A 23,913-nucleotide genomic window follows, 5' to 3' on the forward strand; every position below is an offset into this window, starting at 1 on the left:
TTAACAATAGCTACTATTTTTTCTAATTTTTGGAGGAGAATATCTGGTTAGGTCAAGTTTAAACAAAAGGAACTGATCTTTGAAAATTGCTAGCCTGTTCTGTCTAAAGGAAGACGGCACCACAAGTCACCCTGGAATACCTTCTTGCTGGTGAAGAATCACTAACCTTTTCCATCTTAGGTGCATAAGTTAAAGATAAGTAGGTATACATTGATAGATTATTGTTTTCTTTTATTGCCTTGAAATGGTTATACTCTTTTATGTCCTTGAGTAGAAAGAGCTGCTCCCTAAGAGAGGAGTCTGCTGATAACAAATGGAGTGAGACCTCAAAGCCTGTTCTTCTGCAACTGAATCTTTTTAGAATTTCTTACAGGCAGGATAATTCCCAATGAGAAACTTATTGGCAGAAATGTCACAAAGGGCCCCATGAGGGGAAAAAAAGACTTTAGGCTAATGACTGAGGCTTAATGCAGAGCCTGGAGTCTCCTGGGAAAGTCCTGTTTTCACAGGGCAGGTGGCTAAGGCTGAAATGTCCTCCTCATACAAGTATAGGGGCTCTTCTGTGGCTCAGTCAGTTAAATGTCTGACTTCAGCTCAGATCATGATCTCATGGTTCATGTGTTCAAGCCCGGCATCAGGATCTCTGCCTCAGCTTAGACCTGCTTCAGATCCTCTGTCTCCATCTCTCTCTCTCTCTCTCTCTCTCTCTCTCTCTCTCTCTCTCTCTCAATCTCTCTCAATCTTTCAAGCTCTCAAACATAAGTAAACATTTAAAAAAGAGAAACTATAGAGATGCCTGGGTGTCTCAGTCCATTAAGCATCGGATTTCAGCTCAAGTCATGATCTCGTGGTTTCTGGGTTTGAGCCCACACAGGGCTCTGTACTGAATTCTCAAAGCCTGGGGTCTTCTTCAGATTCTGTGTTTCCCTCTCTCTCTGCCCTTCTCCCATTCACACTCTATCTCTTTCTCAAAATAAATAATTAATTAATTAATTTTAAAAAGAATACCTCCAAATTTAAACTAAAAGATGTAATCCAGAGAATACAAGCTTGTAGCCCCCTTTTGTGAGTATGACTTTGAGGAAAACTCCCCTAGCCTAGGCAAGGATCTGCACTGCAGCTGAAGGGCTGTGGCACCTGGAGGGAGGTTCACACAGGTGTAGAGTGGCCAAGGGCCGAGCATGAAACTCAGAGGAAAATGATCTCTTTGATTCCTACATCCCCACAAATTACTGCCAGATCAAGAATGACTTAACCTCTGGACCAAGAATCCCAGTACATGGTGAGCCACCTAAAAGTGTATGGCAGTCACAAAGATTAACTAAAGTAAGGAAACATCAGCACACTACTTCTCTATCCGCAAGGTAATTTGAGGTAGAGAATTTCCTGCTAAACAGGGTAAGAGAAATATTAAGGTAAGAGAAAATACCAATTGTATTATCAAAAAGAGAAGTAAATTTATTTTTACTCTTTATCTTTGCCAAGTTACTTCACTTTTATAAGCAAAAGAGATCACTAGAAATTTACATGGTGTGTAGATTTCAGCCTGTGAAAACTTGGAGTCAATGCCTAAATTTAAAATGCAAGGATTAGGACTGGCAAAATGATGGAGAAACAGGGAGTTCCATACTTCCTGCCTGCAGCTCTCAAGCAAAGGGCTGAAGCCAAAGGTCTTTGAACTGCAAGATCTGGGAGGGAAAAAGATGGAGTCCAATAAGTAGACAGCCTCATTGTGTGTGATCGCGAACTGGGGAAAATAAAAATGGGCTGGGACATGGAGGCACAAAGGGGAGGGAGCGCCTCTGTGGAGAGACCAAAGGAAGAGAAAAAGGGACTGGAGAATCTTAGAAAGGTTCCCAGAAAAGAAAAATAAAACTCAGTCTGGGACAGAGAAGGATCATATCATCCCATCTCTAACCACAGGGCCTTCGGAGAGAGATCCTATCTCTAATTGGTGCCCCAGTCCCAGAAATTCCCTCAGGGATAGATGGTACACAAAGGATCCCAGTCACAGTCAGCATCAGGAGAAACAGTCCCCTACTCAATGACCCACTGGAAGTTCTCTGGCTTGCGGAATTATCTTTCAGGCAGTATCATTAATGCTCAGAGAGCAAGATCTGGAAATTAGGCTGGGTATGGAACATAGAACCTGGCCCACCTTGGCTGCACTGTCGGCACAGCAAGATCTGACACAAAAAAGTGATTTGCAATGCCTGGTTTGAGAAGGGACTGGGGGGTTGGGGTTGCCATTTTTCTCCCCACAACCACCAAGGCAGGGCCTGCAGGACCCACAGTGGAGGCAAGACCTGCCTACACCAAACCAAGTGCATCTGCACTGGGTAGCTACTTTGTTACTGGAGCCTGGATACTGAAATAACCCCTCTCCCAAGATCAGCCCTGAGACATTGTCGTGATTAACTCTAGATCAATTCTTGCTATTCAGATATATTCTCCCTTATCTCATTCTTATCTCTCCTGTCCTTTAAACCTGGCATTCTAGTTGTAGGTTTGCTTAAACAGGCATATATAACTCATTCTCTTGATGTATGTTCTATGTTCATTGTTATCTTCTTTTCTTTCACTCTGAAACAATCAGACTACATACTTTCTCTGGATGACATTATTGTCAGTTTTTTCTTTATTCTTTTCTTTCCCCTAACCTCCTGCCATATTCTCCTTTCTCTCTCTCTGAATTAAGCCTTTTAGTCTCTCTGCCTGGTCAAGTTCAACTTCTCATTCTCCCCACCCCTGCCATTTCTCTTTTGTATATGCTCTATCCATCAGTACTGCCTCTACCATGCTCTTTATTTGTAGATGGGATTTCTGGTTTTATGCTTTTAGGCTGTTCTTTGTCTTTTGTTCTTTGTGGTTTGGTTTCCTTTTTCTTTATATTTCCATTTGCTTGTTTGTTTGATTTGTTTGTGCCTTTGCATGCTTTTGTTCCCTGCTGTCTATCTGTTTTCCTTTCCAGGGCTACCTCAAAAAACAAGCCAAAGTACACATGGTGGAGAGTCTCAAATATCACTATGAGTAGAGAAACAAAATAATTAAAGTCTCAACAAGAGAGACGAAGGGACACCATTAAAAGAACCCTTCCTGAATGGGCAGGCCCTGGACAGCCTGTGAGCCTCCTTTAATATAGTAGGACTTGCAGGGGCAAAGCACATAACAGGCTTTTGAAACTTACAAGAGACAGAAAGCCAGACAAAATGGCAAAACAGAAGAACTCGCCTCTAAAGAAATTCCAGGAAGAAGTGACAGCTAAAGAATTGGTCAAAACAGATATAAGCAACATAACTGACCAAGAATTTAGAACAGTAGTCATAAAATTAATCACTGGCTTGAAAAAGGCATGGAAGACACCAGAAACACTATTGTTACAAAGATAATGGACCTTAAAAATAGTTGTGGTGAATTAAAAAATGCTATAAATGAGGTACATAATAAAAAGGAGGTGGCCACTGTACAGATTGAAAGCAGAGAGGAAAATAGATGAATTAGAAGACACAAGTATAGGAAAAGAGGAAGCCGAGAAAAAGAGAAAAAAATTGATCCAAGAGCACAAAAGGAGAATTCAAGTACTGAATGATGTGATCAAATGGAACAATATCCCTATCATAGGAATTCCAGAAGAAGAAGAAGAGAGAGAAAAAGGAGCTGAAAAGGTACTTGAACAAATTATAGCTAGGAACTCTCCCAATCTGGGGAAGGAAACAGACATTGAAATCCAAGAGGCATAGAAAACTCTCCCATCAGATGTAACATGAATCACTCTTCTGCATGACATATCATAGTGAAACTGGCAAAATATAAGGATAAAGACAGAATTCTGAAAGAAGCAAGGGATAAAAGGGCCCTAACATACAAAGGGAGACATATCAGAGTGGTTGCAGACCTATTTACTGAAACTTGGCAGGCCAGAAAGGAATGGCAGAAATCTTCAATGTGATGAACAGGAAAAATATGCAACCAAGAGTACTTTATTCAGCAAGCCTGTCATTCAGAATAGAAGGAGAGATAAAGGTTTTCCCAAACAAACAAAAATGGAAGGAATTCATCACCACTAAACCAGCCCTAAAAGAAGTCCTAAGAGGGACTCCATGAAGGAAATGATGCAAGGACCACAAGGTACCAGATACCCCACTACAAGCATGAATCCTACAGAGAACACAATGACCCTAAACCTATATTTTTCAATAATAACACTGAACATAAATGGATTAAATGCTCCAGTCAAAAGACATAGGGCATCAGAATGGATAAAAAAACAAGATCCATTTATTTGGTGTCTACAAGAGACTCATTTTAGACTTGAAGACACCTTCAGATTGAAAGTGAGGGGATGGAGAAATATCTATCATGCTACTGGAAGTCAAAAACAAGCTGGAGTAGCCATACTTATGTCAGATAAACTGGACTTTAAAGTTAAGGCAGTAACAAGAGATGAAGAAGGGCATTGTTAATAATTACATGGTCTATCTATCAGGAAGAGCTAATAATTATAAACGCCTACACTCCAATTTGGGAGCACCAAAATACATAAAACAATCCATCACAAACAGAAATAATCTTATTGATAAGAATGTGCTAATTGCAGGGGACTTTAATATTCCACTTACAGAAATGGATAGACAGAAAATCACTAAAGAAAACAATGGACCTGAATGACACATTGGACCAGATGGATCTGACAGATATATTTAGAACTCTACATCATGAAGCAATGGTATTCACTTTCTTCTCAAGTGCACATGGTACATTTTCCAAGAAAGATCACATACTGGGTTGTAAAGGCTTCAATAAATATAAAAGTTTTGAGATCATACCAAGCACACTTTCAGATCATGATGCTATGAAACATGAAATCAATCACAGGAAAAAGTCTGGAAAACATCCAGAAACATGCCTTGACAGTTGAGATTTTTCCACGTGATGGGGGTCTTAGGACACCCTAAGAAAGAATTAACGGCCCAATCAGGCAATTAGAGAAGAAATTTAAAATATATGGAAACAAATGAAAATAAAAATACAACAATCCAAACTCTTCGGGATGCGGCAAAGGCAGTCCTAAGAGGAAAGTAATTGCAATCCATGCCCATTTCATGAAACTAGAAAAAATGTACATACAATATCTAACATCACAGCTAAAGGACATAGAAGCAGAATAGCAAGAACACCCAAAACCAGCAACAGAAGAGAAATATAAAGATCAGGGTAGAAATAAGCAATATAGAATTTTTAAAAAAAAACAACAACAACAGGTGAACAGATCAATGAAACCAAAAGTTGGTTTTTTGAAAAAATAAACAAAATTGACAAACCTCTAGCCAGGCTTCTCAAAAAGAAAAGAGAGAGCACCCAAATAGACAAAATCACAAATGAAAATGCATTTATTACAACCGATCCCTCAGAAACACAAGCAATTATGAAAAATTATTTGCCTACAAACTGGACAATCTAGAAGAAATGGAAGACTTTCTGAACACACACACACTACCAAAACTAAAACAGGAAGACACAGAAAATCTGAACAGCCCCACAATTAGTGAAGAAATTCAATCAGTTATCAAAAATATCCTAGCAAATTAGAGCCCTGGTCCACATGGCTTCCTTGGGGAATTCTACCAGACATTACAATCAGAGTTAATACCTATTCTTCTTAAGCTCCCTCAAAAAATAGAAATGGAAGGAAAACTTCTGGACTCATTTTACTAAGCCAGCATCACATTAAGTCTCAAACCAGACAGAGAGTCAGCAATAAAAGAGAACTCCCAGCCTTGATGAATACAGATGCAGGGATACCACAGTTGCACAGGGCTACCAAAATGGGAGGCATCACAATGCCATACAAAGCTGTCATCAACAAGACAGCATGGTATTGGCACAAAATTGGAAACATAGTCCGATAGAATAGAATAGAGAACCCAGAATTAGACCCACAAATGTATGGCCAATTAATCTATGACAAAGTAGGAAAGGGTATCCAATGTAAAAAGACACCCTCTTTAATAGATGGTGCTGGGAGAACTGGACAGTAACATGCAAAAGAATAAAACTAGACCAGTTTCTTATTGTTGTCATTGGTTTTTTTTCTTCTATAGTTTTTTGTCAAGTTGGTTTCTATATAACACCCAGTGCTCATCCCAACAAGTGGCCTCCTTCATGCCCATCACCCCTTTTTTCCTCTCCCCTACCCGCATCAGCCTTCAGTTTGTTCTCAGTATTTAAGAGTCTCTTATGGTTTGCCTCTCTCCCTTTCTTTAACTGTTTTCCCCTTCTCCTTCCCCATGGTCCTCTGTTAAGTTTCTCCTGTTCCACATATAAGTGAAAACATGTGGTATCTGTCCTTCTTTGCCTGACTTATTTCACTTAACATAACACCCTCAAGTTCCATCCATGATGCTACAAATGGCCAGATTTCATTCTTTCTCATTGATATGTAAGTATTCCATTATATATATAAATCACATCTTCTTGATCCATTCATCAGGTCAGGGACATTTAAGCTGTTTCCAAAATTTGGCTATTGTTGAATGTGCTGCTATAAACATTGAAGTACATGTGCCCCTTTGCATCAGCACTTTCTTACACCATACACAAAAATAAACTCAAAATGGATGAAGGACCTGAATGTGAGACAAGAATCCATCAAAACCCTAGAGGAGAAAGCAGGAAAGAGCCTCCTTGACCTCAGCTGCAGCAATTTCTTTCTCAACACATCTCCAAAGGCAAGGGAATCAAGAGCAAAAATGAACTATTGGGGTCTCATCAAGATAAAAGTCTTATGCACTGCAAAGGAAACAATCAACAAAACTAATTGGCAACTGAGGGAATGGAAAAATCCAGTGAAGAAATGGGCAGAAGATATGAACAGGCACTTCTCCAAAGAGGACATTCAGATGGCCAACAGATCCATGAAATGATGCTCAGCATCACTCATCATCAAGAAAATACAAATCAAAACCACACTGAGATACCACCTCATGCCTGTCAGAGTGGCTAAAACGAACAAGTCAGAAGAATATAGATGCTGGCGAGGATGTGGAGAAACAGGCACCCACCTACCCTGTTGGTGGAAGTGTAAACTGATACAGCTGCTCTGGAAAAGACTGTTGAGGTTCTTCAAAAAATTAACCATAGAACTCCCCTATGATGCAGCAATTGCCCTACTAGGAATTTACCCATAGGATACAGAAGTACTGATGCATAGGGGTACATGTACCCCAATGTTCATAGCAGCACTTTCAACAATAGCCAAATCAAGGAAACAGCTTAAATGTCCCTGAACTAATGAATAGATCAAGATGTAGTTTATACATAAAATGGAATATTATAGGGCAATGAGAAAGAATGAAATCTGGCCATTTGTAGCAACGTGGATGTAACTTGATGGTGTTATGCTAAGTGAAATAAGTACGGCAGAGAAGGACAGATACCACATGTTTTCACTCATAGGTGGAACAGGAAAAACTTAACAGAGGACCATGGGGAAGGGGAAGGGGAAAAACCGTTAAGGAGAAGGAGGGAGGCAATCCATGAGAGACTCTTAAATACTGAGAACAAATTGAGGGTTGATGGGGGTAAGAGAGATGGGAAAATCAGTGATGGGCATGAAGGAAACCACTTGTTGGGATGAGCACTGAGTGTTATATGGAAACCAACTTCACAATAAACTATGTAAAAAAACCATTTTTAGGCATAAGTCTTCAAGCAGTTCACAGAACATCAAGCATATAGAGCAGAAAGAGGAAGATATGGAATACAAGAAATGTTAGTGAGCGAATTCCAGTAAAACTTTCAGCTGTTCAGTAAGTGCCATCCACAATACAAATAAGTTAATTTGCAACCAAATTATTGGATAATTATATCATATGAAGGGTCAAGAAAAGTTAGAGAAGGCCAAGGTTATCCCCTAGTACATCAAGAGAATACAGATACAATTTATTGTTGTTTTGTTTGAAAAATATAAATATGTGGGACAAAAGTGTAAGAATGTCACTGAATATTATAAACAGGCTCTGTAACTTTCAAATTGCAGAAAGGGAATAAAATAGAACATTAATAAGTCAAAAATTCTGGTAGGACAAAGGTGAGTATGAGAAGACAAAAAAGCATAGTCAATAGAAAACAAACTGGGCAGTGGAAATATTGACAAGTATGTCATTAGTTGTAATATTTGTTATGATATTTATAATGAGTAGCAATTTTAATATTATTTTGTGATGTTTATTAAGAAGGTATTTATTAATATATATAATTCTCTCGTAAAGGATGGAGATTTTCAAATTGGATAAAAAACCATACTTAGGTATGATTTAGAGACAACTCTAAAACAAATGGTAGAGAAAGGTTGAAAATCATAAAAATAAATATGCAAGGTGATATAACAAAATTAAAGCATGTATGGCAGTGCAGCATAAAGTAGATTTAAGGCCAAAAATATTTGATAAATAAAAGGACTATTTTATGTTAAACTATGAACAGCTCACTGAAAAGATGCAATAACCATGAAGAAAAACTTGTTAAAAATACAAAGAAAGTAACTTATCTGAAAGGAATTGGAAACTTAATATACCTCTCAGAATGTTAAAGATCCTTTTGACAAGAAAATAGGTAAAAAAATAAAATTACAATAACAATAAAAATAAATAAATAAAATGCAAGGATTGCATATTCCACCTTTTGTATTATATCCATTGTAAAGTAGATGAACTCAGAAAAGTTTTTATTTCAAAATTTTCCAGATTGTGAAAATGATTGAAAGATGATAAAAATAGAGAAAATAAATTTTTTCTCCAGACTCGACTCATAAATAATACACTCAACTTATTTTTCTTAGAGTTAGGATACTATATCAGGATTCATCTCATTCTTTGAAACCAAACCCCAATAAGATAATAATAATAAGCTAAAATAGTGGAATTTGATGAATCCATATTCTAAGAAGCATGGATCTTACTTCCATATTTAATTTAGAGATTGAAGTGTCAATATATGTAAACCTAATATATTAACAGAGAATGATATGAGAAATTTTGTGCAGGGTGTTAAGAGGAAAAAAGATGTCTTCTCAGGTAAATCTTATTGGGAACTTCAAATGTGACCAAGAATATAGTGGAGGCAGGATATAATCAAGTCATATCATTGTGTCAGAGGTGACACACTAAAATTATATACATTCAGATAAATATTGAGTATTATTGGGCTGTGAAATTTCTTTCTGCTTTTTAAGATCATCTAAGAGATCCTGAACTTCCTGAGAATTTGTTTAACAAGCCCAGGTTTGATAGAAATGGTTTCAAGACATTAAGAGAAATAGAAGCTTGAAGACCAGACGAAACTGGGGAATTTCAGATTTGGCTACTACAAACTATTGTTGCTCAAGTAAAATAACTCTCCATTTAAAAAGTTGAAACAAATTTGGACTTTGTATATTTATGACTTTTTCAAGTCAATTATTTTTCTTTTCTTTCCTTTCCTTTTCTTTACATTCCCAGTTTAGAAACAGCCACCTATATTATTAATATATTATTTATAAATGATTAGGAAAATGATCAGGAAAAACATAAAATAAATATTTTCTAATTTAAAGTATTTTCCCCAAATGCTTTTCAAAGAAAAAAAATTTCATTTTTGTAATTCCTCCTAGTGTAGGGTCTATATCTAGAGTCCTTACTAATTTGGGCACAGCTATTGCTGGCACTCCTAAAGAAATATTAAGACCAATTCCAAAGATGTGGACTAAAGCATATTCAGCCATAATTCTCCTTAATAATCTTGAGAATGGAGGAATGTTTTCTTCATATTCTGTAGACATTTACCAAGGTTATAAAAGAAAACAACCATCTTATCTCTACCTTATTCTTCTCAAATATATTTAAGCTCAAGTGAAAGGTAAAATAATTATTAAATGCCCAGGAGCTACACATTCAGTTGTGCAAATATTTGCCTTCCCCATCAAGAGAAACGTATCCACTCAGAAAATAACGCAAGCAGTTCAGAAGGAATTCAGGACAAGTACCTCAGGCTACATACCACAAAAAGTAAGGTCTTGTTTTTCTAGTCTACATCTAAGAAATAGCCTTTCTTAGATATACAACTACTTTTCATACATTTCCCCCACCTCACCCACTACTTTCTGCCTACTTACAGAGCCAAGGACACTAAGGGAAAATCAGGCTCAAAGTTTACCGGGTTTTATGTGATCCATCAATATAGACAGAAGTTTATGTTTACTTATTTAACTTATATAAAGGGCCTTCCAGACTCCTGAGATATATGTACACCTCAATTGATATTTTATTCCACCTGCTATAGAATTCTGAAGCCCACCTCTATATTTATCCAGCTTCTCAAGGGACTCAATCTCTATGAGCATTCTAGTTTCATTGATGTCCTGTATCTTTCAGCTGTTCCTTCATCTCATTTTCTCCCCTTGTATGGACTCAGCCTCTTTCTTGTGATACCCCAAATTGAAAAAGACTTATATATAATGGCTTGTACCATTGTCTTACATGTGATTATGCTTGAAATTTTTCATTATAAAATATTTTTTAAATGAAAACAGAAATGGCTTATATATTATTAAATATATGCATGTACAAAGCAGACTTAAATGTTGGCAGGAGCAGGCAGAGTGAAAAACACACCTTAGAAGCAAGTATCTAAAAATTGTCAATAGGAAGTCCTGTTCTTAAAAGTGCATTTGGCCATCCTCCATTCAGTAGCTTCTTACTGGTGCTTGTGCTTCCCAACTTCTTATCATCTTGCTTATATCATCTTGCTGATTTCTCCCCAACTTCCACTTTCCACTGGGGTTTCGGGTTCCTTGCCCTTTATTATGAGGAGCAGCGGTCCCTATTGACTATTCCCAAGATTTCAGCTGCTGATTGGGTCTTTGTTTTAACAGGATCCATTTTTCTCAGGGAGCATTTATAGTAAAAACCAGCAAAAATTTATTGTTATGTCTTTAAGCATGCTCATGCCATTATTCTGTTAGCATCAGACATAGAGACTAGCCATTTCCAGATTATGCCTTTCAGAATAGCAGTACTGCATTAATTTATTTTTTGTTTAGAATTGCCTCTTTGGATAACTCACTCCTCCCAGCTTTGGTTAAGGAGAATTTGAGAATAGTCTTGAAAATACAATTTCCTTTACGCTTAAAGATAGCTGTTATGACAACTGCCATTCTGTAAATGTCCAGATTCACAAAGTATTCCCTGGCCTCCTTATTGTCAATAACTATTTCTGACATGTCTTGATAACTCCTTAACCTTCTCATATTTCTCATTCTAATTCATCTTTTCTAAATCAGAATTTTAACGAGCCAAGATTCTCTAAAGTACCTAAGACTAACCATTAATTTAATGTATCCTTTCACTTAGTATACCCACTTACTGACTTATAACATTATATCTCCCTGGATGTATTGGTAAAAGCCATATTTAATTTCAAACTCCTTTTGCTGCCATTAACTGATATTTTTCCTGCTTTAGCTATTGTTTCTAAATCTCAACTGATCCACAAATTTTTCTTCAACTCTGGATTTTACAGCAACGTTAGATATGCATTTCTAGCTGCATTTTTCTTTGTCATAAGAATTGTAATTTATTGAACCATAATAACAATGTCCTCTAAAATAGTCACTCCCCTGCCAATCCCAACCAATTTACATACTTTCCTATTGCCATAAATTTGCTTTCTAATTACCTCATGTGGATGATCAGAATTCTAATTCATTATACTGCTACAGTCAAAATGAGAAGCATAAATTCTGATACAATTATCATTTTTTAAGGCGAAAGAAACTGCTATGGGCATGCCCTGAGAAATGTGTCTGAGTCCTCAAATCTTGACCAGGTACCCATTGCTGTATCACTAAATACAGTTCATATTGCAGTATATCTCATACTTCATTGCACTGATATCACCTCCACTGTTATACTTTAAGTGCCATTAGAGCAGAAACGATGTGGTCTTGTTCTCTTTTGATTCTCCAATATATAGCAGTATTCCTGGCCCACATGATATGCCCGATAAATATTTGATGATACTTATCATTCCTAGCTACACTGAGGCTATCACTTCCTTCTCTGTATTTCAGTACATACAATTATTGCATAGGTTATATACTTTTCAAGAGAAGTTATCTATCTCCTGAGACTTTGAAATAAATTTCAATCTGTGAAAGAAAAAGGAAATGAAACTGAGGGACCATACCTTACCAGAAGGCAAAGGGGAAGATCAAATGCAGGTAGACTTCAATATATAACAGTGTTGCTCTACTAAAGTTTATTCTCCTCTATGTACATTAGTTCAAGCTCAAAACATATTTTTATAAGGAATAAAGTGTAAATTTTTACCTAACTTCCTAAGGCAGTCCACGTTTTGTGATGCAATTGAAATACTGACCACTGACAATGAACAATAGTGGCTACAGATGTAGCTTTCTCTTATTAAGCTTACCATGCACCAATTCCTATGGTGGGTATTTTACATGCATTCTCCCATTTCATTCTCCTAACAAAACCATGAATGAAAAATTATTATCTTTATTATATACTAGAGGCACTTGAGGTTTAGAAAGATTAGTATCTTGCCCAAATTCACCCATACAGGAATATGGAGATTGTGTTTTGTTTGGTTTTGTTTTGTTTTGTTTGTAGGAGATTGTTTTGAATTGAGATCTATACGTAGAAACAATATAATATAGCTCTGAAGCAGTTCTAAACTGATCATCAGAACTCTAAACCTCCAATGCAATTTCTTCCCTAACTAGCCACCTGATCTTGTATAAATTGCATAACTCCTATGTTCTTTGCATTCTAATAGGTAAACATGGGATAATTCTATGTCCTAATTTGTAATTCTGAAACTGCCATGAATACACACATGTTCTGTTCTAGTACCACAGACAGGTGTCAAAAAAAGCTTTGCCTTTACCAGCCAAAATATCCAAATGTCAGTTCACAGAAAAGCAAATGACAATAAAAGTAAAAATAAAAACACTAAAAATTTAACTTTCAGCTATTTCCTACATCTTTAAGGATTTATTATTGATGTATTAAGAAATCATCACTTTGGTCCTTTCTTGAAATTAAAAAAATTAATGTTTATTTTTGAGAGACACAGAGAGAGAGAGAGAGAGAGAGAGAGAGAAACAAAATGTGAATTGGGAAGGGACAGAGAGAAAGGGAGACATAGAATTTGAGGCAGGCTCCAGGCCCTGAGTGATCAGCACAGATCCTGACATGGGACTCAAACTCACAGACCACAAGATCATGACCTGAGATGAAGTCGGACACTTAACCGACTGAGCCACCCAGACACCCCCACTTTAGTCCTTTCAATTGAAGAAGACAGCTGTGAGTACTCACTCAAGATACTAGTCATTTCAATAACCAAGAATAAAACAGTTTTAGTGATTAGCCCCCTTACTACCTACTGTTCTAGTCTCAAATACCACAATCCTCGTAGGTCTTCTGTCTTCCATATCTAATGCTATGATTTTGTAATGCTTAGGTGTACTTTTTAATCTTCTCTTATATTTTCCTAGAATTCTCATCCCTTTCTCCAACTGGTGAACTCTACTCATCTTCAGAGACTTAGTTCAGGCATCATCTCCTCTAAAATGTATTTCCTAACCCACAGACAATGAAATTCTCTCTTCTGTGTTTTCATAGCATCTTTTGTACACATAGCACATGCATTATATTTGCTTACATATCTGCCAAAGATGTGAGCTCCCTCAGCTCAAAATGTGACATACAGTAATCAGTCAATAAACATTTGGAATCCTCAATTGAATATCAAATGTTTAAAGCTCTGCTCTTATTTCCAGGTTTTTTATAGGCAAGAGGGGCACAGCAACAGTCAAGTTATTGAAACACAGAAACCTCAAGCAGTAATACCACTCCCCGATGCTGGAGTCTATATTATTGAAGTTCGAGCATACAGTGAAGGAGGGGATGGAACAGCTAGTTCTCAAATCAGGGTACCATCCTATTCAGGTATGTTTTGACATAATAGCTTTAATTTGATGACCGCCAGCAATCTTAAATAGTGTAAGCCTCATCAAAATTAATATGATGAGTTGCATGGTTGAAACGAATGGTCTTCTCATTCTGATTTCCATACCATCTTCCAACTAATACAAACTATGGCAGTATGTCCATAATTGCAGAATTTCTACACATCTAGAAAGGGGCTGGTATTTTCATTAGAATTATTTGTGAAATTTCCTGGCCTATCATAGTCTCAAGCAGCACCTTGTTGGCCATTTCAGCTTTGCAATATTTTTTAGTGTTTATTTATTCTTGAGAGAGAGGGACAGAGCATGAGCATTGAGCATGAGATGAGCATGAGCAGGGGAAGGGCAGAGAGGGAGACACGGAATCCGAAGCAGGCTCCTGGCTCCAAGCTGTCAGCACAGATCAGCACAGAGCCCAACACAGGGCTCTAACTCGGAAACCATGAGATTATGACCTGAGACGAAATCTGACATTTAACCAACTGAGTCACCCAGGTGCCCCTGCAATGTTGCTTTTAAACTGCTTTTGAACTATTTTAACATCCATTTTGTTTTAATCTAGGTCGCCTTATCATTAGATAATGGAGAATGAAGTATAGGAACATTCAAATGAAATTCTTCTTAAACTTAAACTTTGACCATGTTTATTGATTTCAAAATAAGTTGTAAATTATATTGTGTATTATTTTTGTTTGTTTTCCAGCTTTATTGAGATATAATTGATACATAACATTTTGTAGGTTTAAAGTATACAACTTGTTGATTTGATACACTTGTACATTGCAAAATTATTACCACCATAGCATTAGCTAATACCTACATCATATCATATAACTGCCACTTCTTTTTGTAGTGAGAACATTTAAAATTTACTCCCTTAGCAACTTTCAAGTATGTACTACAGTATTATTAACTGTATATTAGATTTCCAGAATTTATTTGTGCCTCATTGTTATTAGCAATATTAATAATTTCCAGCTCTTACTGAGCCTTTATTATGTGTTAGGCATGATTGAAGTGCTTTAAATACATCTTCTTATTCAGTCTTAGTAACAATTATATAAAGTAGATGGCCATTATTCATATTTTACAGAGATTTTTTAAGTAACTTGCCTAAGATCTAAGTGGAGGAACCAGGATTTGGACCCAGGTATGCTTGTCTCCAAGGCCACAAATCTTTACCACTACCATCATTGTTACATCTGCAAAGGAATTAAAGGACAAAAAGCTTTACACACTTGGTAATGAGTAACCATTTCACTGATATAGTCAAAAAAGGAGACCAAAGATTCAATAAAGTATGCAAATCTCACATTGAGAAAATATTGGGCAATTTTCATTAAACACTTGAATAAAAATGTTTAATGTGCCTTTATTATGAACACTATTTATTGAGTTATCATTCTCAAGCAGAATTGTCCCTAAAGGGAGGTATCCAGTGATATCCTGTAGGACTCTGTATGTGGCTTTATTGTATTCAACATATTTATCAATTGAATTAAGACCAGAGGCATTGTATATGAAATTTTTGATGCCAGAAAATGAGGTAGAAGGCAAATATAGGGAAAAAAACAATTAGATTGAAACTTTGAGCAAAAGCTATTGACATAATATTTGATAAGTAAATTCGTACATAAAAATACAAGATGAGGGGTGCCTGGGTGGCTCAATTGGTTAAATGTTTGACTCTTGATTTTGGCTCACATCTTGTGAGATCCAGTTCCATGCTGGGCTCTGTGCTGATTATGGAGCCTGCCTAGGAATCTCTCTCTCCCTCTGTCTCTGTCCCGTCCCATCTGCTCTCTCTCTCTATCTCTCTCTCAATAATAAACATTTAAAAATACAAGATGAGATAAAGGATATTATTGGGACTATTGATAAAACTTGAATAATGTCTATAGATTACATAATATATATATATTAAATTTCTCTTTTAAAAAATTCTGCATGGCTATCTAAGAAAAGGTCATATTTTTAAGATATATGCATTAAAGTATTTAGGCGTAAATGTACATCATATCTGCAACTTACTTTCAAATGGTTCAGAAAAATGTATTTACTTATAGACAGAATAATAAAGTGACAATGATGAAACAACATTTAAAGAATCTGGATGAATTCTTTTTATAACATGTTGATATATCTAAAATTATGTCAAAATGAAAAGTTAAAAATAAAATCATAAGATACAGGAAATTTGACACTTTTTAGAAAATCAGGTGAAGAGACCTAAGAATTTAAATACATTGTGGTCACACAAAAACTTAATACAATATGATTCATTTATAAATTCATATTTTCAAGAACAAGAAAGGTAATAATGTCTCCACATTGATTAGTTCATAATTGAACTGTTCATGTGTGGGTCTAAATATTAAAGAGCACTTTGACAGATTATTCCCAGAAAGAGAAAAAGATGACAACTTTCTTCTTTATTTGCTTCATAAGTCTCAAATTTCTAAAAATAAGCATTTACTGACCCTTGATCATGTTCTCGGCATTATGCTAGGTATTTTCCATATATTATCTTACCATTTTTAGTAAAATACTAAGTATTTTATTATTCTCTAACTCCTCCACGATTCCTTTCAACTCTAAAACACTAAGATTGTAAAGTGTCATCTGGACAATATCAGTTCCAAGTTTGGGAGTGATTATTAAAGACCTTGATTCTCCCATTGTACTGTAACTTCTATTCCATGAAAAATAAACTGTCAGCTTTTATGCTTTAATTAAACCAACACGACTAGTACAACACATTTCTGAGTTTTAATAAAGTGAAAACTCATAATATTGTCTATTTCAGACCCATAGAAAATAAACAACAATTGGCTCACTTCTCATCTTTTTCCAAAAATCAAAAGCCCTAAGAAGTTCATGAACTTGCTCAAGTGAAATAGCTATTGGTTTTACAGTTGGGACTAAAACTTAGCCCACTGTTGTTGTTTGTGTTTTGTTTTGATTTGCGATACCAAAATAATGTTTTTCCTTTTATAGTCCTTACTTAGCATTCTGAAAGTGAGACGTTTTTGTAAAAGTGTCACGTTAGTTGATTTGACAAGGACTCAGCCACTCTCAAAAAAACACAAAAGATGTTTTCACAGCTTTTATTATTAAGCATGCATACCACTTCAGTGAAACTTTGTCATCGTGCCTTTCTTATAACTCACATGTAGTCATGCACTTCAGAATAATCTCTTTTGTACAAGTTGAAATACATGTAACATTCTCCAGTATGTTGATTAATAGTTTCATTAGTGCCTTAGCTGTAAAAATTTTCAAAGTAAAGATTTGTTCCTGCTGCTGCTGCTGCTGCTGTGTGTGTGTGTGTGTGTGTGTGTGTGTGTGTGTTAGTTACTAAACAAATGATTCTTCAGCTCTTAAGTAAACAACTGGGGAAAATTAGACACTATTTCCATAAGTAAAATTTAACCAGATTCCATTAACACTCAATTCTGACCAGAGAAGATAACTTGACAGAAGGATGATCCCAAAAATTGGATGGTATATTTATATTATTATTAATCTATCATTAAGGCCTTAATCAAGGTCAAGGCCAGTCATTATTTTAAGAGAGACGATACATAAGAGCATCTGTTTCTACTAATCCCAGCTCAACGACTTTAAGCAAGTTCTATTATCTAAGCTTCAGTTCCCTCATCTGCAACAGGAGGATAAAAACAGTACTCACTGAATAGATAGGTTGTGAGGAGTGAGTAAGCTAATATGTATAAAGGGCTCAGTACAGCACATTGCATATAGAAAGCATTCATTAAATATCACTAAATATTAATTAAATATTGATGATCATACTTCAAACTTACAGCTTGAGGAACCATCAGTGAAGTTAGGTCTAAGGGTAGACTTAGTTTGTGTGGAGCTTAGTTATGTAGCGTTATCTAAACTACTTTAAGCTAATCAATTCAGATCAGTAGATTAATCAAACAACCACCGTAATACATTAACTGCATACAGTATTTTAGTCATACATTAACTGCATACAATATTTTGAAGAAGGAAGAATTTCTACTGGGTATTGGGAAGAGTGATGAAAGATAGCTCTCCTTTGCCAAGTTATATATGAAAATCTAAAATTTAAGGCTACTCAACTTAAATAATTAAATCAATGAAGAACCCATAAGTACAATAAATTAAATAATTCAAAAATTGACTGAAGTCATTGAATTATGAATTCTTATTGCCACAAACTTTTGCTAATTGTTCTTGCTCCCTTCTCTGAACAATGTACTATAGAAATTATTTTATAATTTATACCTGGAATTTGTGATGTTTATAAGCAGTGCATCATTTGTGGAAAGTACACTATATTTCCTAATTAGATGTATTTTTTTATATTTGACATAGCCTTTTAACACTGTATTCCATATATAATTCTACCTTCTATTTAATTTTTGGGAGTCCCATACAATGTCTTATTTTGTAAGAAAACTCTCATCAGAAACAAACCTAAGTTTCATTCACTCATCTCACATACCTGAAAACAATTCTTTCCTAGCTCAAGCAAAACCAAAATAATTTGCTCCATTTAGTGCTTCTCTATTTTTACAGGTGGGAAAATCACTAGTGCTCAGTCGACCCTCCACACACTCTCCCCATCTTCATCATCGGTAACATTACTCTTGGCATTGATGATTCCCTCAACCTCTTGGTGAAAACTGCAGACTTAATTTGCTTTGCTTTGCTTTAGCGTGAAAATAGCAGTGAAGAGAGTGTAGTGCAAGTGGAGACCCAGGACCCTGAGGTACGCTTTAAGAACTTGGGACTGCTCATGGTGCGCTCACAAGAGGTTGGGGGTAATATTAGTTATCCATCAGGTTTCTCTTTGATTTTGTTAACGGAGAGGACAGTTCTTGGTCAAATAAAAATATGCAGATTGTATTTAATGATTTTTTTTGTAAACAAAGGTAATTTCTGTCAAATGTATTCTTTACTTTTTTAATATGTTGGAATTTTATTTTATATCTGATAACCTTGAATGTGTCATCCATTTGTTCATTAAGTGGTCTCTAGGAGATATGCTTCAAACACAAATCTACTGTTTCTCATTTTCCCTTTGGCTAACTATCCCAATTGACAAACTGGTAGAAGATATGAAAAAAAAATAATTCAGTTGTGTGATCCATTACACAAAAATTTTCTCAAAGACATTAGTTACTGCATAGCAAAAATAGCAAATTTTTTCAATATGCTATTCTGTATGCATCCCTAAAGCAAGTTATTAGAGTAGGGAATAAACCATTTACATTAGTGCAAGGCAAATTGAAAGTGAGTCCAAATGAATTTAAGTGCTATATGTTATCTAGTTGCGAATACAGTGTTTATTCTAAATTTAAAAAGATTAAATTCACACATAAAAATATGGTCACTAAAAACTGCAGACACTAATATGCTGCCAAACATGCTAACTTGAAAAAAAGATGAATACAAGATGGAAATTTCCCATTTCCCCATCTATTAATAAAATAGATGTTGAATTAGGTCCAAGGTTTTCTTCTAATTGCCACAATTTTAAGGACAATGAAAATTTGTTGAGCAAATAATTTTGCAACAGTCTGTGGATTAAAATGATTCAAGCATAACAAATAAATTTTGATTTTTAAATTCTTCCATGCATCACATACCACTTATAAAATATTAGCAACCACTAAAATAAAAAGGACCTCTTGGGGCACCTGGGTGGCTCAGTTAGTTGAGCATCCAACTTCGGCTCAGGTCATGATCTCACATTTTGTGGGTTGGAGCCCCGTGTTGGCCACTGTGCAGACCGCTAGCTCAGAGGTTGGAGCCTGCTTCAGATTCTGTGTCTCTTTCTCTCTCTGCCCCTCCTCTATTCATGCTCTGTCTCAATCTGTCTTTCAAAAATAAATGTAAAAAAATAAAACAAAAAGGATCTCTTGAATAAATTGATAGTAATTAAGCTGTGGAAATATGGCCTCAGTACAGGGGCTCAGTTAGTCTAACTAGCTATACACTGCTTGGGAAATCATCTCCATTTGCTATTTTGGGGAGTCATCTTGAACCAAAGTGACCCTAGATAGCTGGAAATTGTAGTGAAAGTTTTCTACTTGATAATATCATGTAGAGGTTTCAACAGAAGAATATGCCACAGTTCACCTAATACCCAAGAAGATGCCTGAAAGGATAGTTATTGCAAAGTCAAATGCCAAAAAGAGAGAGAGATTGAGAGAGAGAGACAGAGAGAGAGAGAGAGAGCTTGGAGAAACTAGTTTTACAGATGATGTTAAAATGGGGGGGAGGAGGAGTTTCTTTTCTTCAATAAAATCTAAGCCTGTTCGTTGTTTGTACATCCTTAACAGCAAGCAAAATGAAGCATTAATAAGCTCACACTGCTGGCTCCAGAGGGTAATCCTTACAGAATCAGGATATATCGGGATTGATGTTCTGAACATCCTAAAAGATTGGTTTCAGAGCCACAGCACAATTATTTAAGTTGGTTACTCATTCTCTTTGGAAGGAATTATATCCAAGACACCCCTTAACAAACAAGAAGTGATTTAAAAGACTATCTTAGTTAACAGATTATTATAGTAAATTACTACAGTTGGTGAATATTGAAGCTTGTGAATTATAACAACCAAGTGACCTTCTTTGAGCACCCCGTTGGAGTGGGATAGGCCAGATTTTGCAAATAAAGGGATGCAAACAGTTTAGCAAGTAAAACTATAATTCTCACGAGTATGGTGTAGCTTGCAGGAACAAACTGTGCACCCGGAAAAAAAGATGCAGCAAGAATATAAAAGAATGGGCAATAATTATTACTCCATACTTGATTAATCAAATCATTTTCTTTATTTTCCATTATGTTTTATGCTAGATTTAGGGTAGGACTTTAAGAATTAAGTTATTATGGAAACTCTTACAAAATGAAGCCCAATATTTATTTATGGCAAATTAAAATTAGCCAATATTTTCAACCAGTTGATGGATGGTACACATCTGATAGGATACTTACAAGTAGAATGTCTGATGTATTCTTACAGGAATCAGAGATAAGGGATGTTTTTACTCAACCTGCACAGAATATGTATTTTGCACCATAAACCTATAAAAAACAGGTTTTAAATGTTTATGTACTTCTGTATTACATACTTGTTACTTTGTAGAAAACAGACCAACATTCCTTATCAAGGTACATTATTTTTCAGCTGCAGTACTGCGTGAACTTTTTCTTGGATGGGATAATAACCGCACAGTCTTAAATCATTAAAGAGACTGTATTTTTGTATAATGTCAATTGAACCATGAATGAATAAACACTCTTCATAATTAAAATTTCATGAAAGCGAATGTTTTGCATATCCAAAAAAAGGTACTGTGGACTCCATGTCAAACCGTTAAATATATTGTATACAATCTGTATATATACTATATATAATGGTATATATCATGTGGAAGGCACAGTCAGATAATAGTTCTGTGTACTGTTCTTGTAACATTAGATCTTTTTAATAAATAATTCTCTTTTTATTGACTTTTATCTTTTCTCCTGTCAGCTACATGAATGACATTATTTATTTCATTCAAACCACAGTATGTTCATGATTATACTAGTGTTTTCATGCTGAAAATATCACAATATTAATACTTTCTCAGTACTTTGCTGTTATGATTTTAGGTTCAAAATCTTCCATAGATGTCCATGGTAGTTCCAATTCAAAAAGTGGAGGCCAAGTCAAAGAATAAACCAAAGGAGAAATAACAAATGGGATAAATTTAGAGTTAGACTCATAATTTATTTCTTTTCAAGAAAGGAGACTTCACCAAATGAGTTTTGAAAAAAGTTTATTAAATGCATAATCATGCTTTTATTTGGAACACTCTGTTCTAACCTATCCCAGATACAATTCGCATGAGTAGAGTTATTCATCTTTTCTGTTCCCTTTAGCAGCAGGTATAAGATTCTATTATACAAGCAATCACATGATTTTATAATAACTTGTTTATGAATGCTTCTCCTCCACACCCTAGGCTATGGATTCTCCAAGAAAGACTATCTCATATTTATCTTAGGATTTCTCCCACCAGTGTGTAGCATAAGCACATATCAAGTGAGCAATTAATTGGATTTCATTTAATTTTGCCCATAAAATTTTCCTTAAAACAGCCTTCCTACACATAAGTTATCATCTAAGTCATCCAGGAACCCAAATCTCAGAGGTCTGATTCAGTAGGTCAGAGACTAGGGAACTTTATTTTCAAAATCTTCTCAAATAAAATAATGATACAACCCTACTGAAGGTAATTTGGCAATAAGTAGTACGATTTTGCATGAGTTTACCCTCTGGCCTAGAAATCACATATCTAGGTATCTATCCCTAAGATAGCCAAAATATGTAATGTTAAGGGGAAAAGAATAAACAAGGTGTAGAAAAATGAATACATGGTTCCTTTAATGTAAGAAGTAGGAAAATACACTTATTTACTAATACTCTTTAAAAGAAATAATGGTAGAGTAAACTATAGACTAAAAATTTATTGCCTGTTAAAGAGGGAGAGAATGGGATATAGGAAGAAATATGCAAGCAAGCTCTTTTTCTATGTACTTGATAGTTTTGACTTTGGAACTATATAATGTTTTACATTAATTTAAAAATTAAAATAAAAGGAAAAGAAAAAAGTAACTTCCAAAAAATGATTTAATAGAAAATCATGAAACTAACTATATGTCAACCAAGTGGTTGATAAGTTAAAGTTTCTCTTTATAAAGGAATTACAACCACACAGAGAAGTATTTCAAGACAGTATTTAACAATATATTCCTTATGGGACATATATACCAAGGACTACACATACACATGTACACCCCAGAAAAAAATCTTAAACTACATTCATTGGTCTCCTTGTGTGTAGCATAACTAGTATGATTATCCTTTAATTAGCCAATATATGACTATAAATGTTAAAATATTAAAAGAGTGAATTTTTAAGTTAAATAAAATCTGTAAACTTCGATTTAGAAATATCAGTATGAATTCATAGTTTATTTAGTCTTCTTTTTTTATAAGTAGTTTATTGTCAAATTAGTTTCCATTATTTAATCTTCTTAAACATAACCTATTTCTAGCTTTGTTCTGCAAAAGTCTAGAAGAGAAATGAATAGCTTTGATGTAAAAATAATACAAATATAAATAAAGAAAACATAAAATGTGGCCTCCAAAGTCCATTTATCACTAAAAGGAACTTTCTTGGATAAATGTCTGCTTTAAAGTCTCAAATAAGAAATGTATGAAATTAACCTGGACTTCTTACCATGCCTATGAAGTCTATCATTTAAGTGGAGACTTAAACACCTCCCACCAGCAAAGATGGAATTGAGCTCAAAATGAACAATGACAGCAATGGATAGAAACACATGTAATATCTACAAATCAATCATTTCATACTAACAAACACCAAATCATTGGTTATCATTGCTAGATGCAAGATTTATTATTCTGAGAATTGTTATGAAAATATAAAAACGACAAGAATCGAGTATTTTGCCTTTACTGGGTGTCAGGATAATCAAATAGTTGATGAGGAATAGCTCTACTTTATAAAAGAAACACAGCCAATAAATACAAAAGAAATGATAGAATTAAAAAATTTACACAGGCAATGATTCTTGGTAAATGTTAAAATCATTGGTTAAAATGCTGATAAAGAACATTGCAATAGAAATATCAGGCTGCCATCATCTGAACCCACCGATTTTAACATCACTGAAAAGGAGACATGGAGACATTAATATAATAGAATAGGAGGAACACAGCACTACCTCTTTCATATTCTTGCTATAAAATTTTTATCATGAATCTGAATGTATCAAAACTCTAGGCCTGAAATTTAACATTACATTG

General features: G+C 35.1%; 1 protein-coding gene across 1 annotated transcript in view; it reads left to right on the forward strand.

The window, feature by feature from the left end:
- Positions 1-18,901, forward strand: part of CNTN5 (contactin 5) — a 1,016,132-nt gene extending 997,231 nt beyond the window's left edge. Inside the window, exons 25-26 of the mRNA XM_029915651.1 lie at positions 13,844-14,012; positions 18,602-18,901. Of these exons, the coding sequence (XP_029771511.1) occupies positions 13,844-14,012; positions 18,602-18,705 (273 nt within the window). The 3' untranslated portion in view covers positions 18,706-18,901. The remainder of the gene's footprint in view (positions 1-13,843; positions 14,013-18,601) is intronic.
- The last annotated feature ends 5,012 nt before the right edge of the window (positions 18,902-23,913 follow it).

This window comes from Suricata suricatta, chromosome 11 (assembly GCF_006229205.1).
Source record: "Suricata suricatta isolate VVHF042 chromosome 11, meerkat_22Aug2017_6uvM2_HiC, whole genome shotgun sequence".
Lineage (NCBI taxonomy): Eukaryota > Metazoa > Chordata > Mammalia > Carnivora > Herpestidae > Suricata > Suricata suricatta.